General features: G+C 52.3%; 1 protein-coding gene and 1 long non-coding RNA gene across 2 annotated transcripts in view; one reads left to right on the top strand and one right to left on the bottom strand.

Moving 5' to 3' along the window:
• Positions 1–1,948: 1,948 nt before the first annotated feature.
• Positions 1,949–19,056, bottom strand: part of Rheb (Ras homolog, mTORC1 binding) — a 37,000-nt gene continuing 19,892 nt past the window's right edge. The window contains exons 2-8 of the mRNA XM_048340491.1: positions 17,937–18,008; positions 15,502–15,569; positions 11,622–11,704; positions 7,180–7,236; positions 7,028–7,075; positions 5,835–5,916; positions 1,949–2,449 (exon numbers count right to left, since the gene is read on the bottom strand). Coding sequence (XP_048196448.1) covers positions 2,357–2,449; positions 5,835–5,916; positions 7,028–7,075; positions 7,180–7,236; positions 11,622–11,704; positions 15,502–15,569; positions 17,937–18,008 — 503 coding nt within the window. The 3' untranslated portion in view covers positions 1,949–2,356. The remainder of the gene's footprint in view (positions 2,450–5,834; positions 5,917–7,027; positions 7,076–7,179; positions 7,237–11,621; positions 11,705–15,501; positions 15,570–17,936; positions 18,009–19,056) is intronic.
• Positions 9,871–19,056, top strand: part of LOC125347334 — a 25,648-nt gene continuing 16,462 nt past the window's right edge. Inside the window, exons 1-2 of the long non-coding RNA XR_007210146.1 lie at positions 9,871–9,881; positions 17,290–17,293. This is a non-coding gene — a long non-coding RNA (uncharacterized LOC125347334). The remainder of the gene's footprint in view (positions 9,882–17,289; positions 17,294–19,056) is intronic.

The following is a 19,056-nucleotide window of genomic DNA, read 5'->3' on the forward strand; positions in this document are numbered from 1 at the left end:
GTGGACTTGTCTGTGTCACGGCTGGGCACGTGGACTTGTCTGTCACGGCTGGGCACGTGGCTGGTCTGCGTCACGGCTGGCGTGTGGCTGGTCTGCGTCACGGCTGGGCGCGTGGCTGGTCTGCGTCACGGCTGTCGCGTGGCTGGTCTGCGTCACGGCTGGCGCGTGGCTGGCCTGCGTCACGGCTGGGCGCATGGGACGGCGCGTGGCTGGTCTGTGTCACGCTGGGCGCGTGCTCTCCGCCCCTGGGGCTGACGGGAAGGAGGGCTGGCAAACCCGCCTGTGACGGAAGGGTCCGGGTCACCGTCTCGTCTGACCGTCCACGTGGAGGCCGGGAGCAGGGAATTCGTGGGGAGCCGGGGTGGGCAGCGGGGACCCTGGCGCCGGTGAGCGCTGCAGGGGGTGGCGGGGTCAGCCGGAAGCCGCCAAGCTTGCAAACACGTGGCCACGGTGAGCATCAGAGAGCTCAGCCGCGCGGAGAGCAGCGAAGGCCCCCGGGGTGCAGCCCCCCACCCCCCGGGGCTGGAAATGGGGCTGTGCCATGGAGCTGTGTCCTCTGTGGTGTGGAGGGGGCCCTTCCCCAGCCGCGTGCCCCCCCCCCACTGGCTTCCTAGGGAATGTAAGACTTCAGGCTGGGAGTTGGGGGCCCATGTCTAATCTGCTGGGGGGCGGAGATGGGGGGATTGTGGTTCAAAGCCAGCTTCAGCACGGCCGTCTGAGACTATCTCCCTCAACTACCAAAACAAAGTCCAAAGTGGAGCTCTGGCTCAAGTGAGACGGTGCCCAGGTTCCAAGTTCAGACCCAGGACCAGTGCGCACACGCACGCACACGCGCGCACACACACACACACAGAGGCCCTGAATCTAGCCAGCCCTAGGACCAATCAGCACAAAATAATTATAAAAATAAAGGACAACTTTAAAAAGCAGTATATAAAAATGTCATTCATGACTATAGCAGTACAAATAAGTACACAATGACTATTAGAACTGAGTTGGGGGGCTGGGGATGTGGCCTAGTGGCGAGAGTGCTTGCCTCGTATACATGAGGCCCTGGGTTCAAATTCCCCAGCACCACATATACAGAAAACAGCCAGAAGGGGCGCTGTGGCTCAAGTGGCAGAGTGCTAGCCTTGAGCAGGGAGAAGCCAGGGACAGTGCTCAGGCCCTGAGTCCAAGGCCCAGGACTGGCAAAAGCAAAAAAACAAAAACAAAAAAAAACTGAGTTGGTATGAGTTAAATGTGATAAATGAACCACTAGGAACTGAGAACGCACGCTAAGAACAAGGATGAAGGGCTGGGAACATGGCCTCGTGGTAGAGTGCTTGCCTCGCATGCATGAAGCCCTGGGTTTGATTCCCCAGCACCACATATATAGAAAACGGCCAGAGGTGGCGCTGTGGCTCAAGTGGCAGAGTGCTAGCCTTGAGCAGGGAGAAGCCAGGGACAGTGCTCAGGCCCTGAGTTCAAGTCCAACGGCGGTGGAGAGGAAGTGGGGTGCCCGGCCCACGGTCAGCACGTTCCCACTGCGAGGCCCTGACGGATGGCCGGCTGCCATGCCTCCTGGCTCTAGGAAGGGCCGAGGGGGCAGAGCCAGTGTTGGAGCCCTCGGGGCGGCCGCACTCGGGCTGGGGCCACAGGTTCCCAGAAGCCTGGGACGCCCCTGGGTGCCAGGACATCAAGTCTCCGGAGGACAGGATTGCAAGCTGGGTGCAGGGGGCTCCCGCCTGTCATCCTAGCTACCTAGGAGGCTGAGATCTGAGGGTCATGGCTCGAAGCCAGCCCCGGCAGGAAAGTCCCCACGAGACTGTTATCTCCAATCAACTCTAGAAAACCAGAAGCGGTAGAGCACTCGCCTTGAGCAAAAGAGCTCAGGTTTCAGCACCTAGGCCCTCAGTTCAAACCCCATGACCGACAAAAAAAGAGTCACATCAAGCAGCACAAAGGGTTAAGGTTTGCAGCTATTTTTATTTACAAGTATACATTTAACACAATGAAATAAACACTGATACACTGAAGCCTAGTTAATAGTAGTGTAACAATATGTATCATTTTGATGATTACATTATTTTAAACAACAAACTACGCTGAAAAAATTAATGCCGATAAAATTCTTGGTCATAATATTAAGAAATACAATATATAAATTGAAAATATGATTGCTTAAAATTTGAAAATGGAAGTGAACTCATTTGGACAGTCAGAGTTGAACATAATCTGGAAGGGCAGGAGTTCTGACCCAAATGCTATCTTTCAGGTTAACAGAAGAGAAAAGCAGCAGAGTGTGCCAAGGCCGGCGGGCAGTTTGCTTCTCCAGGTAGAATAGACCCCAGTGTCTGCAGCTCCAGCGAAATCGTCACATCACTGAGCACGACGACTTTCCTTGTGATGCAGCCCCATCAATTTTTTCTGCCTCCAAAATTATCCTTTTAAAAACATCAACAGCAGTCTAAAGAGAAGGAAGAAACCAAGACAGAGTTAGGGTTTTGTGTTGTGTTTTTTTAATGGACAATGAGGTCTGAACTCAGGGCTTGGTGTAGTTCTTTAGCTTTTTCACAAGTCTGGTAGCTTTACTACTTCAGAGTTTTTTTAAAAAAGTATTTTTTTTGTTGTTGTTGGTGTGGGGCTTGAACTTAGGGCCTGGACAATATTCCTGAGCTTCTTTGTGCTCAAGGCTAGCGCTCTACCACTTGAGCCACAGCGCCACTTCTGATTTTTAAGTGGTTAGTTGGAGATACAGAGTCTCATGGGGATTTCTCTGCCTGGGCTGGCTTTGAACCTCAATCTCAGCCTCCTGAGTAGCTAGGATTACAGGCGTGAGCCACTGGCTCCCGCTCACATCTTTTTTTTTGCCAGTCCTGGGCCTTGGACTCAGGGCCTGAGCACTGTCCCTGGCTTCTTTTTGCTCAAGGCTAGCACTCTGCCACCTGAGCCACAGCGCCACTTCTGACTGTTTTCTGTGTATGTGGTGCTGGAGAATCGAACCCAGGGCTTCATGCGTGCTAGGTGAGCACTGTACCGCTAGGACACATTCCCAGCCCCTCACCTTCACTTTCATGGATTTAGTTTCAAAGATGGCACGCAGCCCGTTCTGCAGATGGGGGCCAGAGAGGGCTGGGCTGGTTCCTCACTTGCGCTAGCCTGCCCCCCAACTCTGGATTTCCGGGGTCTCTGCTCTGGCTCGTTTCCTTTGCAGGTCCTGCTTTTCCTGCAGTGTCTCCCCAAAGGGCCCTTCTCCCTCACCACGGAGCCCCACGGGCAGGGCCTAGAGACCTCGCTGTCTTTCTAGCTCGCCTCCCACCCACCTGGTGTGCCCAGGAAAGCTCAAGCCACGCACGCGCTCCGCCTGTCCAGCCTAAGACACCCCTGGCGCGGCGCGGCCCTCCTCTCCTCTCCTGGCGAGCGTGCCCCTCCCCCGCAGGAATCCCGTGGGGCGCAGTGATGCCTAGCAGCGCACGCAGCTAGCTCCTGGTCCCCCCGACCTGCCCGGTGGAGGGCAGGCTGTGCGGGGCCCGCCACCCTCCGCTCGCTGGGCAGATAGCGCGGCTCCCCCCCCACGCCGGCCGGGCCCCCGAGTGCCAGCACCCACGTGCGTGAGACGGGCTGTGCTTGGGTTGCAGTTAGTTTACACCTTAAACCCAAGAACTAATCTTTTTTTTTTTTTTGGCCTGTCCTGGGCCTTGAACTCAGGGCCTGAGCACTGTCCCTGGCTTCTTCCCGCTCAAGGCTAGCACTCTGCCACCTGAGCCACAGCGCCGCTTCTGGCCGTTTTCTGTATATGTGGTGCTGGGGAATCGAACCGAGGGCCTCGTGTATCCGAGGCAGGCACTCTTGCCACTAGGCTATATCCCCAGCCCCCAAGAACTAATCTTAACAGAAACGATTTGGCGCCCAATAATCAATGCAGACGCAGGACTCCCGTGTGCTCACGCCACTCGACGCCCCACGGGCCCCTCAGGGGTGACCCTGGGTTCAAGCCCCAGGGGGGAGGGGAAGGAGGAGGGGGTGGCATCTTATGCAGGCGGCCTTGCAAGCCACAGGTGTGCAGCCCCCGCTGGGCTCGGGGCGCACCGAGAGCGGGGTGGGTGCCAGTGGGGTGGGCGTGGGGAGAGGGGCACGGAGGGCGGCGTGCAGCGAGTGGGGAGGGGCGCGGAGGGCGGCGTGCAGCGAGTGGGGAGGGGCGCGGAGGGCGGCGTGCAGCGAGTGGAGAGGGGCGCGGAGGGCGGCGTGCAGCGAGTGGAGAGGGGCACGGAGGGCGGCGTGCAGCGAGTGGGGAGGGGCACGGAGGGCGGCGTGCAGCGAGTGGGGAGGGGCACGGAGGGCGGCGTGCAGCGAGTGGGGAGGGGCACGGAGGGCGGCGTGCAGCGAGTGGGGAGGGGCACGGAGGGCGGCGTGCAGCGAGTGGGGAGGGGGGCGCGGAGGGCGGCGTGCAGCGAGTGGGGAGGGGCACGGAGGGCGGCGTGCAGCGAGTGGGGAGGGGCACGGAGGGCGGCGTGCAGCGAGTGGGGAGGGGCACGGAGGGCGGCGTGCAGCGAGTGGGGGGGGCACGGAGGGCGGCGTGCAGCGAGTGGGGAGGGGCACGGAGGGCGGCGTGCAGCGAGTGGGGAGGGGCACGGAGGGCGGCGTGCAGCGAGTGGGGAGGGGCACGGAGGGCGGCGTGCAGCGAGTGGGGGGCACGGAGGGCGGCGTGCAGCGAGTGGGGGGCACGGAGGGCGGCGTGCAGCGAGTGGGGGGGGCACGGAGGGCGGCGTGCAGCGAGTGGGGGGCACGGAGGGCGGCGTGCAGCGAGTGGGGAGGGGCACGGAGGGCGGCGTGTAGCGAGTGGGGAAGGGCACGGAGGGCGGCGTGCAGCGAGTGGGGGGGCACGGAGGGCGGCGTGCAGCGAGTGGGGGGCACGGAGGGCGGCGTGTAGCGAGTGGGGAAGGGCACGGAGGGCGGCGTGCAGCGAGTGGGGGGGCACGGAGGGCGGCGTGTAGCGAGTGGGGAAGGGCACGGAGGGCGGCGTGCAGCGAGTGGGGGGCACGGAGGGCGGCGTGCAGCGAGTGGGGGGGGGCACGGAGGGCGGCGTGCAGCGAGTGGGGGGCACGGAGGGCGGCGTGCAGCGAGTGGGGGGGGCACGGAGGGCGGCGTGCAGCGAGTGGGGGGGCACGGAGGGCGGCGTGCAGCGAGTGGGGGGGCACGGAGGGCGGCGTGTAGCGAGTGGGGAAGGGCACGGAGGGCGGCGTGCAGCGAGTGGGGGGCACGGAGGGCGGCGTGCAGCGAGTGGGGGGCACGGAGGGCGGCGTGCAGCGAGTGGGGGGGGCACGGAGGGCGGCGTGCAGCGAGTGGGGAGGGGGGCACGGAGGGTGGCGTGCAGCGAGTGGGGAGGGGCACGGAGGGCGGCGTGCAGCGAGTGGGGAGGGGGGCACGGAGGGCAGAAGGCGAGCCTGTGGTGCTCTTTCCAGAACGGAAGCCACGTCTGCCGGGACGCGCTCCCCACGGCCCCCTGCGGGCGGGACGGGGACACCGTGTCGAGTGACACAGGCGGGGTTGGCCGCGCGGCTGGGCCACGGAGGGGAGCAGATACCGAGTGCGAGTGCTGGACAGCGAAAGAAGAACGAGCACAGGCACAGTCCCCAGCTCGCGCTAAGGAGAGAGGGAGACGGGGTGCACCAAGAGCTGGGGTACACCAAGAGCGTGCCGTGCCGTCTCCACCAATCTAACGAATGGCTTTTCTAGTGCACCGCACAGCTGGCGTGAGAGGCGGAGGAAGGCGCCAGGGAGCCGGCCGAGCGCAGCGGAGGAGCGCGGCTACGGCTGCCACGACACAACAGTGAGCGTCAGTGACTCCAAACCTGATTTTCTTTAGCAGAAGATTCCAAAAATGCTGCGTTCCAGGACTCTGCCAGCGCCTTCCCTTCTTCATAGCTGATCACCCTGCAAGACAAGAGCGCGGCCGCCGCGGCTTTGAGGGGCCACTTGCGCATGGCGCCTGTAGCGGCGCCCGGGCTCAGCGCCTCAGCCTCCTGCCCGCAGCGTCTACCGCGACCCGCCGCGTGACCGCGCGGTGAGGAGCGGCGCCGGGGCACGCGGTCACCCGTGCCGCAGCCAGTGCGCGCCGCCGGAGACCGTGACCTGCTCCCACGCCCGGCGCCGTCCTCCCGCTCCGCCCGGCTCTAAGCGCGCAAGGGCAGAGGACAGGGCCGCAGCGCGTTCTAGAAACCGTGGGAACCACAGGAGTGTCCCTCGTCACAGCGGATCACGGGAAGACACTGCGCTTTCTAAACCCACGCGGTGCCCCATGCACGCTGTAGCTGCGCCTGCCGTGCTAACGACATTTCTTTTCCATTTTTTCTTCTGGGATTCCAGTCCTTTGCTCCCCGGCTAACACTCCCGCCCCACCTCGCCTCCAGCCCCACCACCACTTTTCCGAATAGGTGAACCCCGCAGCCCAACCCTGACATGCGGGAAAGGGTGCAAACGGACACTAGGCGACTAAACCTCCTGAGGCTTCATTTCATAAGGCAAGGGCCGGGCGGGGGCCTCACGCCTGTAATCCCAGTACGGGAGGCCGAAACCTGAGGATCGGTTTGAAGGCAGCCCAGGGAACAAGGTCCAGGAGACTTTCTTATCTTCAACCGATCAGCAAAAAGCTGGAAATAGAGCTGGGCGCAGTGGCTCACACTTGTAATCCTAGCTACTCAGGAGGCTGAAATCTGAGGATTGAGGTTCAAAACCAGCCAGGGCAGAAAAGTCTGTGAGACTCTTATCATCAATAACCACCAGAAAACTGTAAGTGGTGTTGTGGCTCAAGTGGTAGAGTGCTAGGCTTGAGCTGAAGAGCTCAGGAACAGTGCCCAGGCCCAGAGTTCAAGCCCCACAACTGACCAAAAAACAAACAAACAAACAAAGCTGGAAATAAGAGCTGTGGCTCAAGTGCTAGAAGCTCAGGGACAACACACAGGCTCCAAAAGTTCAAGATCCCAGAATCGGGATGTACTTGAACAGACAGACACATATACACACCAAAGATTTAAAGGAAACGCACCTTTCCATATGCAGGTCTTTCTTATTCCCAACCAACATAATGGGTATTCTGTTTAGAAGGAAACAGACAAAACAGTCAGCACCAGATTCTCTGGATGAGAAGACGCGAAGGGTAATGAGTCCATCAAACGAGAAGCAAAGCACACTACTTACTGCACTTTACCCACCATATCCAACAGCTTGCCGTGGATGACTTTAATCACTTCAAAACTACAAGACAAAAAACATGGAATTACGCACCTACTTTCTAAAAAATTTTCTCCCGTTTTTCTTTTCTCAAGAAATATTTTTATTGGCTGGGAATATGACCTAGTGGTAGAGTGCTTGCTTCACATACATGAAGCCCTGGGTTCAATTCCTCAGCACCACATACACAGAAAAAGCCAGAAGTGGCGCTGTGGCTCAAGAGGTAGAGTGCTAGCCTTGAGCAAGATGAAGCCAGGGGGAGTGCTCAGGCCTTGAGTTCAAGCCCCAGGACCAGCAATCAATCAATCAAATCTTCAAGTAGTTGTACAACTCTCAGGACCTCAATGCTATCTGCTATCCCTGAGCCTTTGCATTCAACAACAGGACTGTGCCACTTTAAGCCACAACTCCACTTCAGCTTGAGAGAACCTTCTCCCCTACCTCCCTGCCCCGGAAGCTGGCTTTAGACCACCAGCCCTACTCAGCATCCCAAGGGGCTGGGGTTATAGGTGTGGCCACCAGCATCTGGCTTTTTCTTCTTTTTTAACAAAGCAGTTTATGTGCACAATGCATCTTGATCTGTGTTATCATCAACTTCTCCATCTTCTTCAACCCCCTCCTTCTTCCCTTATATTCCTCAGTTCTGCAGTATGAGATTGACAATGAATTCTTGCCTGCATTTTCTCCCTTCTTCCCCTCTTTTTTTTTACACTTTATTAAACAAAATTTTTTGACAACGTGTTGAGCACAGGGGTACAGTTACATAGTAGGGCAGTGTGTACATTTCTCGTGATATCTTACACCCTGTTTTTCTTTCCTTTCCCTAGGTCAGGTAGACATATATTCAATATACATTGTATCAAGAACATATACAGTGGGGCTGGGGATATAGCCTAGTGGCAAGAGTGCCTGCCTCGGATACACGAGGCCCTAGGTTCGATTCCCCAGCACCACATATACAGAAAACGGCCAGAAGCGGCGCTGTGGCTCAAGTGGCAGAGTGCTAGCCTTGAGCGGGAAGAAGCCAGGGACAGTGCTCAGGCCCTGAGTCCAAGGCCCACGACTGGCCAAAAAAAAAAAAAGAACATATACAGTAGCCACGTGGCCTACGCCCAAGAAAATTCGCCTAGGGCTTTAAATGTAATGTCGATATTAGACAATATGTCAACAATAGTCTTATATGAACGTACATACATAGCTTTTGAGCTATTGTGATCCACTGAGAGGTCTATTTTTGACCTTTATATCTTGAGTTGTTTGGTTTTGGATACATAATGTTGGGTCGCTGACCCAATCCTGTGGGAAATACCATTTGACAAGCAGTTTTTGGTTTCACAGACCTGGTCTCTACTGTCTCTGTCACCCCATCTTAACAGTCATATATCAGGGAGATCATGCCCCTTTGTGTTCTGTGTTCTAGGCTTGTCTCGCTCAACATTATTTGTTCAAGTTCTGACCATTTCCCTGCGAATAACAATATTTCACCATTCCTAATCGCTATGTAGATTCCATTGTGTATAGGTACCATATTTTTTGGGTCCATTCATTTGTGGACGGGCATCTGGGTTGTTTCCATATTTTGGCTATTGTGAATTGTGCCGCGATAAACATCCAAGTGCAGATGTCTTTTTGATATATATTTTTTTTTTTTTGGCCAGTCCTGGGCCTTGGACTCAGGGCCTGAGCACTGTCCCTGGCTTCTTTTTGCTCAAGGCTAGCACTCTGCCTCTTGAGCCACAGCGCCGCTTCTGGCCGTTTTCTGTATATGTGGTGCTGGGGAATCGAACCTAGGGCCTCGTGTATCCGAGGCAGGCACTCTTGCCACTAGGCTATATCCCCAGCCCTCTTTTTGATATCTTGGGACCTGCTGTTCAGGATAGATGCCTAGGAGTGGTATGGCTGGGTCATAGGGTAGGTCTATGTTGAGCTTTTTGAGAAACCTCCATACTGTTCTCCAAAGTGGTTGTACTAATTTGCACTCCCACCAACAATTCCCTTCTTCCCCTCTTTCCCTGAACTCACCTTACCCTCTTACATGTATCCATGTCATGGCACTTATTTTGTTGGGCTTTCAAAGAAAGATGGATAAATACGATTGTCTCAAACTTAAAATTTCTGCATGGTGACGGACATGGCTAGCAAACTAAACAGAGAGCCCACAGAATGGGAAAGATTTTTACCAGCTATAGGTCAGGACAAGTGTCTAATATCCAAAATATACTTAGAGCTCCAAAAATTAAAAACTTCTAAAAAATAAACCCTCAAAGAAATAACCCATTAATGGGCTACTGACCTAAAATTAGTGGGATAATGACTTAAAGAGACCTCTCAAAAAGAAACAAAATGGCCAAGAGATGTTCAATATCCCTGGCCATAAAGGAAATGCAAATCAATACAACACTGAGATTCCACTTCACTCCAGTCAGAATGGCCAATTTCAAGAAAATTAACAAAAACAAGCCAGGCACTTGGTGGCTCACACCTGTAATCCTAGGTCCTCAGGAGGCTGAGATCTGAGGACTGTGGTTCAAAGCCAGCCCAGGCAGGGAAAGAAAGACGTGACTCTCATCTCCAATTCACCACTAGAAAACCAGAAATGGTGCTGTGGCTCAAAATGGTAAGGTGCTAGCCTTGAGCAAAAGAGCTCAGGAACAGTAACCAGGACTTGAGTTCAAGCCCCACAACTGACAAACAAACAAAAAATGAGAAATATCCCCACAGGGCAAGAGCCAGTTAGAAATGGATTGAGGTGTGCAGAGCAGGCCTGAAACAGTAATGTCCACGCCTTGACAGTCAGTCCAGATTCCCGTACCGTCCCAACAGCACTGCAGCGAGCCCTCACTCCATAGAGAAAGCCTCTCCCATGACCCCAATTAAATGATTTGGCTTCCACTGACAACAGGTTGATCAGTGAAAAGCAAGGTTTGAATTGCTGATTACAACTCAGTTTATTATTAACTTAGTAGGGTTTTGGTAAGTAACCTTAAAAAGCGATGACGGCCCACCTTCAGAAAGAAATGAGAGCCGCCCACTTGCTTACAGAGGCCAGTTTAGTGCAATGACCCTTGGTGTGCTAGGGCACAACAGTCTGAGGACTCCGCCACTCAAAGGTCCCTGCAGGCCCAGCGCCTGCTCATGCCAGCAGCACCTCACAGCTGTTCATTTCTGCTATGGACTTTCTGAACAGCAGTGTGGATGATAACTGTTTCCCTGAAAGCTAAGGAGGCCGAGATCTGAGGGCCACAGTTTGGGAGCCAGCCTGGACAGGAAAGTCTGTGAGACATATCTCATCTCCAATTAAATCACAGAAAAAGCCACAAGTGGTGCCCTGGCTCAATGGTAGAGTGCTAATCTTGAGCAAAAGATGCTCAAGGGACAGCACCCAGGCCTCGAGTTCAAGTCCCAGGAACTACACACACACACACACACAAAAGGGAAAGGGAAGAAGGGGGGGGGGAAAGGGGAGAGAAAGAAAGGATGACACTGCTTCTTAATGCAGTGTGAGACAGACCAGAGGGAGGGCTGAGAGGTAGCCTAATAAGGCAGGCTCTGGGTTCAACCCCCAGCACTGCAGAAAAAAAAAAAACCAGTGCAAGAAAACCCCAGAGATCTTTGAATAGTTCAACTTAACTGCTCAAGTATTTCACTATAAAACACTCAAGTGGAAATCACAGCTGACACATCCTGGATATAGGTGATGTAAAAAGTAATGTTCTCATCACTAAGGAAATGCATATTCAAAGATGATGATGAGCTGGGCGCTGGTGGCTTGTGCCTGTCATCCTTGCTACACAGGAGGCTGAAATCTCAGGATTGTGGTTCAAAGCCAGCCCAGGCAAGAAAGTCCTTGTGAGACTCTTATCTCCAATTAACTGCCAGAAAACCAGAAGTGGAGCTGTGGCTCAAAGTGGTAGAGTGTTAGCCTTGGGTAAAAGAGCTCAGGAACAGCTCCAGCCCTTGAGTTCAAGTCCTATGACTGACCAAAGAAAGTACAGATAAGAAAACAGATTCTAGAGCTGGGAATATGGCCTAGTGGCAAGAGTGCTCGCCTTGTATACATGAAGCCCTGGGTTCAATTCCCCAGCACCACATATATAGAAAACGGCCAGAAGTGGCGCTGTGGCTCAAGTGGCAGAGTGCTAGCCTTGAGCAAAGAGAAGCCAGGGACAGTGCTCAGTGCTGAGTCCAAGTCCCAGGACTGGCAAAAAGAAAAAAAAACAAAAGAAAACAGATTCTACTCTGTCAGAATAACAGAACATATACTGGAAATACCTCTTTTCACCTTAAGTTGACTGCATTATAAACACTTAGCCTACAAACATGTGTAACTATGATCACGATACACTCCCATTAAGAGGATTCATGCTATTTATTCAGAGATAAACTCATGCAAGTGTCTGGAGTCTTACCTTTTGATGGATGTAACAGAATACACAAGAATATAACCATTAATATCTATGGAGTATGTCTGAGGAAAAATGGAATATTCATCCTGTGGAAGAAAAAAAATAATTACATTTGGGTAAAGTCCCCAATATAAGCAGTGCCCAATGTTGTCCCAGAAACAATATGAACACTGAAGACTTCAGAATGGCTCAGAAATGACAGTGGGCTCTGGCCAAGACTAAGAAACTGGTGGGGGCAGGGAATGTGGCCTAGTGGTAGAGTGCTTGCCTAGCGTGCATGAAGCCCTGGGTTCAATTCCTCAGTACTACATAGACAGAAAAAGCTGGAAGTAGTGCTGTGACACAAGTGGTAGAGTGCTAGCCTTGAGCACAGCACGGCTCAGGGACAGTGCCTAAGCCCTGAGCTCAAGCCCCACGACTGGCAAGAGTGGTGACCCCAGGGCTCTCAGAGGAAGCCAATGGTCCCTGTGACGAGCGGAGAGAAGGAAGGAGTAGATGGTGGACTCTGTGGTCTTTCATTCAAGGGTGAGTACTGCCACACTTTCTTCACTAGATGAAAAAGTCCAGAATTTCTGGGAAATTACAAGTCTTACTGCTTTATCCCCCATATCTGCATAATGCCTATAAAAAATGGTTATTATCATTTGTTCTGATTTTCTTGTGCTGGTACTGGGACTGACCCCAGCCTGGGTGCTGTCCTTGAGCTTTTTCGTTCGAGGCTAGTGCTGCTCCACCATTTGAACCATACCTTCTACTCCCAGCTTACTGGTGGGTAATTGTAGGTAAGCCTCTTACCGCTGGCAATGGTCGTTCACTCCTCTAACCCCCGCTAGTCAGGAGGCTGAGATCTGAGGATCGTGGTTCAAAGCCATCCCGGGCAGGAAAGTCCATGAGAATCTTATCTCCAATTAACCACCAGAAAACTTGAAGTGACACTGTAGCTCAAAGGCGTAAAGTACTATCCTTGAGCAAAAATGCTCAGGGACAATGCCCAGGCCCAGAGTTCAAGCCCCACCCACAACCAACAACAACAACAAAAAGCTTTACAAGACTTTCCTACCCAGGCTGGCTTTGAACTATAATCCTCAGATCTCAGTCTCCTGAGTAGCTAGTATTACAAGTGTGAGCATGGGTACCCATCTTGTCCTGTTAGACATAATGGCCTTAGGAGGCTGGCACCAGCATTTGAGGAAGAGGAGGAAATTTAAACCAGTAGAGGGCAGGGAATGTGGCTTAGTGGTGGAATGCTTACCTAGCATGCATGAAGCCCTGGGTTCCATTCCATAGACAGAAAAGGCTGCTAGCCTTAAGCCCAGAGAGGCTCAGGGACAGAGCCGAGGCCCTGAGTTCAAGTCCCAGGATCAGCAAAAACAAAACAAAACAAAACAAAACACCTATCAAGCCAAGTGCCCGGGGCTCATGTCTGTCATCCTAGCTACCTAAGCTGAGATCTGAGTAACAGTTCAAAGCCAGCCCAGGCAGGAAAGGCCATGAGACTCTCATCTCCAATTCACCACCAGTAGAGCAGAAGTGGTGCTATGGCTCAAAGTGGTAGAGTGCCTCGAGCCAAAAAGCCCAGAGGCAGAACCCAGGCCCTGAGTTCAAGCCCCATGACCGCCCCCCCACCCCAAACCAAAACCTATTAGCTGCATAGCAATTGCCTACAATATTCAAAGTGGGCAAACATTGGTATATTTTGTGCAGAAGTTCTCTTAATACTCTTATCCACTAGTAAGAGAAGCCAGGGGAACAGCAGCTGGTGCCAGGAGCGCTGTGCTCACAGTGCTGAGACTCAGCCCCGCCGTGCGGCTAAGGAGACCCCACGAACATGTCCTCCTCACGTCTGTGGGGTGCATGGCAGCCTGAGGGCCCGGGGCCGCCCCGCGCACGGAGCCAGGGCTCCCACTCTTGCGCAGAGGAAGGGGCTAAGCACAGTGACCAAAGACTTGTCAATTCCTATCCTCACCCCGTTTCAGGAGCTCGAAGACCCAAACAAAGATAAAAAGCACAGCACACAGGAGGGGAGTTCAAACCCCAGCACTGCCAAACCCCACCCACAACAAACAAGCACGAAAAAGGGTTAAAAAATCAATTTCCATAATGTCGGAATCCCGCTGTCACTGGAAAGGCCGTCCCCTCGCCAGGGCACCCGCAGCTGCCCTTGCGCCACTCGGGTTTGGGTTGGGAAATGAAGCTGTGGCTCATCTTAACCCAAGAATCCCGCCCAGCCGGCGGGCGGCCCAGGGGCCCCCGGCTGCGCACTTCTAACAGACATTCGTCCTCCATGCCCTGCGCAGAGCCCAACACCCCCCGAGGGGCAGCCACCCTGCAGCCCCGCCAGGACCACAGGGCTTCACCCCAAGTGCCCGCGAGCACCAGCGCGGCGGAGGACAGACGCCTGTGTCCACCACAAGCTCGCGCTCAACTGCACGGTCATGGTTTCTGGCTTATTTTCTTCCAAGCTCCCAGAATGGAAACTCTTACATTTCCAGTGCGAATACGAGTACAATTGTCTTCTGCTTCGTGTGTGTGTGACTTTCCATTTCCATGAGGCACTGGGAGTTCACTCGCAACTCCTAAGTCATGTTTCATTACCCTAAGTCCACTCCACATCCCTGGGTTCAACCTGGCCGAGCCGACAGCACCCCTCACCCTCCTGCTGGCCCGATCCTTTGTGATTACAGCCGCGAGGGCAGAAGGGGCCAGGACTGAAGCCCCAGCTTCACTGCTCCCCGCCCTCCAGCGCAGGGAGAAATTGTCTAGCAGAACAGTTTCTAGGAAAAGCAGAACTGGGCACCATGGAAACAGAGCGGTTAAGCTGTCAAAAGGGCTTTAATTTCCTATTATTCTTATTTGTGCCCTTTGCTCCCAGTCAGTTCCCCGGATGAATCCATTCCACATTACCTGGCTATACTCATTATCTTATTTATGTTTTTTTCTTTGGGGGGGGGGGGAGGTCATTCGTGGGGCTTGAACTCAGGGAATTATCTTATTTATGTTTTTTTTCTTGGGGGGGGCGGGGGAGGTCATTCATGGGGTTGAACTCAGGGCCTGGGCTCTGTCCCTGAGCTTTTTCACTCAAGGCTAGTACTCTTTTTGTGTGTGGTTTTTTTTTTTTTTGCCAGTCCTGGGGCTTGGACTCAGGGGCTGAGCACTGTCCCTGGCTTCTTTTTGTTCAAGGCTAGCACTCTGCCACTTGAGCCACACAGCGCCACTTCTGGCCGTTTTTTTCTGTATATGTGGTGCTGGGGAATTGAACCCAGAGCCTCATGTATACGAGGCAAGCACTCTTGCCACTAGGCCATATCCCCAGCCCCAAGGCTAGTACTCTTTATCATTTTGAATCACAGCTCTATTTCCAGTACCCTGATTATTATCTTACAAGTGGTGTGTGGTAGCAGCTTGAATTTTGGCAATTGCCTATTGCATAGAAAAACAAACCAACACTCCACAGCCTCCACTATATATGCAGTATACAGTATATATATTCACCATACAGTAACTACATAAACAGAAGATAACGTGCAGACTGAGTCTGGGACGGTAACTGAACCAGTGCTTTATGAGCAAGCACTCAGAAGACGCCATCAGTTGTTTCTTCCCCGTGTATTCTCATGCTGGGATGTACCATTTACTTTTGCTCTTAATATACAATACATACTACAGAGGGAAAGCACGCACAAATGACTCTGGAATAGAGAACCCCACCCCCACAACATTAAAAATCTATTTTTGGGGTTAGACTGTGGCTCCAGTAATAGAGCGGTAGCCAATGGGTGAAAGCAAGCCTCAGATTAATTACAGACATAGAGTCCAGGTCTCAGACCAAAAAGTAAACGCCCGTTCCGCTGCGGGAGAGTCTGAGGTTTCAGAAGTCACTTACCTGCCCAGCTGTGTCTACAAGTTGAAGATGATATTCTTGTCCATTTACTGTGATCAACTTTGTGAAAGCTACAAGGAAATAAAAACACATTAATTTAAATAAGTTAATTCCAGCCCATTTCAAGTCAGAAGTGACAACATACCAGAACCCTAATGATCTCAAGAACACTTGCCAGGAAACAAGAAAGAGGAGTCTTCTGCGTGGTTCAGATTCTCCCCTACTTGTACTGTTTAACTAAGAATCATTGTGGCTGACTAAAATCAAGCTTGGGTAACCTGATTCTTTTTCAAAGAAACGAAAGTAGGTAACACTTCATAACCTAAAAATGAAACAACCCGAACATTTGGAATGTTCGGCACACAGCTGCTCAAATCTCAGCCTCCTAAGTAGTAAGGTTACAGGTGCAAGCCACTGGCTGGCACTAAACTTGTTTATTCTATAGATAATATTGAGTTATAAAAGTTGGACTTTTATTCTGAGCCATTGTTTAAACAAGGCCATTGTTTTTAGATAGAACAGTTAGATCCTAAATCAAAAATAATGAGCAAAATCAGGATTGTGGTGGCTCATGCTACAATCATACTCAGGAGACTGAGATCCGAGGATTGTACTTCAAAGCCAGCTCCGCTAGACACTTCCAATGAACTAGCAAAAAGTTGAAACTTAGAAGCATGGTTCAAGCAGCAGAGTGGCATGAGTGAAAAAGCCTACTGAGAGGGCTGGGGATATAGCCTAGTGGCAAGAGTGCCTGCCTCGGATACATGAGGCCCTAGGTTCGATTCCCCAGCACCACATATGCAGAAAACGGCCAGAAGCGGCGCTGTGGCTCAAGTGGCGGAGTGCTAGCCTTGAGCGGAAAGAAGCCAGGGACAGTGCTCAGGCCCTGAGTCCAAGGCCCAGGACTGGCCAAAAAAAAAAAAAGCCTACTGAGAGGCTCTAAATTCAAGCCCCAGCACAGGCACCAATAAATACACAAACAAACAAATCTGGGGTGGAGGCATGGCTCAGTGGTAGAATGTCTGCGTATTTTAGCAAGTGCCAGGCCAAATTCAAAACCCAAGTAACACCCCCAATGCCAATCCGTCTGTTTCTCAGACTTGCTTATGACTGTTCTGTAAGTGACCAGCTAGCTTCAACACAGGATTTAGTCAGGCTTTTACCCTCCATACCCTACCTGGGGTTACTTCCAAACATGGGTATTTTTAAGAGCTAGTGCAGCAACTAACAGGATTCCCTTTCTGCCACTAGTGTATCAGGACACTATTAAACCAATAGTGGGCAAAGTTTTCCTATAAAGGATTAGATAGAAAATATTTTAAGCTTTATGGGCCACACGGTGTCTGGCGTAACAATTTAACAGCTACCAGTGTAGAGCTAACGCAGTGATAGATAATATAGTCAGCAGCATAGCACTTGCTGAGCACCTGCCAGGCCTTGGCTTCCAGTCTCAACCTTGCAAAACACTAACAACAAACCAAATATTCAGTAGCCAACACATATGAATATCAAAACATAGATTTTATGTAATGTACACGACACAATATTACTCTTTGCCCTTTAGTTCTTGGACTAAGGAAAGAAAAGTCGCTGGCCCCTTAGGCCTGCAGGCCGGCCTGCCAAGCCTGTGGTAAGCCAGTGCGCCTAAGGGTGTTTCTCTACGCTTCTGGTAAGGAGCCTTGTTGTTTCAAGTTTATGAAGGGAACCACCAGTTACGGGTCCTTATCCACACCAATGAGGACTTGATATAGCCCACGTTCAAGCTTTCTGTTACTTGTGACAAATTCCTAGGGAAGTCCTGGTCTCCAGAATCCGAGGAGGCTGGTCCCCAGCTGGTCCTAGGGCCCACCTGGCATTTTACAATAGCCCTAAACAAGCCCGGCTTCTGCTTTCACCGGCTTCCCTGCCGTTTCCCGATTATCCTCAAAGACCCCTAAAATCTTTAGAAAGATGTACATGGAGCAAAGGCTGTGGCTGGTTCTGCCTGTCTGTGCTTTGAGCTGCACGGGGTCTGAATGCAGTCTTTCTCATGCTGTGGGGGCCCCTTGCTCCTATCTCAAAATGGCCGTGTCTTCCAAGTCTCGAGGAGCGGAGCCTGGGAGTGCTCTCCTATGCAAGCAAGGGACCAACCAGGGGCCGCAGTGTCTCCCTCCTTTCTCTTCAGGCTCAAGATTGGAAAGGGGGCTACTGGGGAGAAAGGAGGGGAAAAAAAAAAATCAAAACAAACACTGCTCCCTGGTTTCTTGAAGCAGATTCTGAACATGAAGATTCTGGTGCAGGACTAATTGACTGGGGACCCAGAAGCTATCTTTGACCCTAAGAGAAAGGTAGGTTTAATGGAATAGCATGCAATCCCAGGGTCCAGGAGCATACAATGGCTGGCTGTAGGCAGCAAGACAAGCATTCTCAGTTCCCGAGTACTTGAAAACAATACTTACTGTTTTCTATGGTTGGATCGTAGGAGTCAACAAACTGTCCTTCAACAAACTGAATGGTCAAGGAGGACTTCCCTGTGAGAGAGAACAACAGTTCAGTGTGGCCTGGCACGAGGGTAAATGAGTAATTCTGTTTTACAAAAAAAGCCACTCTACCAGATAAAGGAACATGTCTTTTGCCATTTGAGCAATTTTTTTTTTTCCTTTTTCTTTCTTGTCTGTCCGGGGGCTTGAACTCTGGGTCTGGGCACTGTCCTTGAACTCTTCAGCTCAAGGTTAGTGCTCTACCACTTGAGCCACAGTGCTACTTCTGGTTTTCTGGTGGTTAATTGGAGATCACAGTCTCACGGCTTTCCTGCCCAGGCTGGCTTTGAACCACTATCCTCAGATCTCATCCTCCTGAGTAGCTAGGATTGCAGGTATGAGCCACTGGCACCAGGCACAAGCCCAGCTTGTAACAAGAGTACCAAAGACATAGTGGTGTCTAAACAAGATATCTTTTTTTTTTTTTTGGTCAGTCCTGGGCCTTGAACTCAGGGCCTGAGCACTGTCCCTGGCTTCTTTTTGCTCAAGGCTAGCACTCTACCTCCTGAGCCACAGCGCCACTTCTGGCCATTTTCTATTTATGTGGTGCTGGGGAAGTGAACCCAGGGCTTCATGTATATGAGACGAGCACTCTACCACACCACTAGGCCATATTCCCAGCCCCAAGAGATCTGTTTTTGAGCCAGGGTCTGACACAGTTCAGACAGGCCTCAAACCAGTGTGCGTGCCTTCATGCTGGCAAGAAGTAGCTCCAATTGCAGTATAACTGAGCTTGCTGTTAATACACACCAAGAACCAGGCAAGCTTCTCAGTCCTCTTATTTGCCTCCTAAATCCTACTAGAGTACTTTGGAGCAGTGCACGCACGTACTGCACGGAAGACTCAACTTGAGAACACAGCTCTGATTACTTATCACAGAAACAGGAAGTGGCCTTTCCCTAACACTACCCAGGATCTCTTTCTTCCCTCTCCAGCCCTCAGAACGTAATATTAAACACAGGTGCCACACACGTCCCACCTCAGAAGGAATGGCAATGTCAGTCTTCCACTTGAGGTTAACTTGTCCCTCTCCTTTGTG

Source organism: Perognathus longimembris, chromosome 2 (genome assembly GCF_023159225.1).
Source record: "Perognathus longimembris pacificus isolate PPM17 chromosome 2, ASM2315922v1, whole genome shotgun sequence".
Taxonomy (NCBI): Eukaryota; Metazoa; Chordata; class Mammalia; order Rodentia; family Heteromyidae; genus Perognathus; species Perognathus longimembris.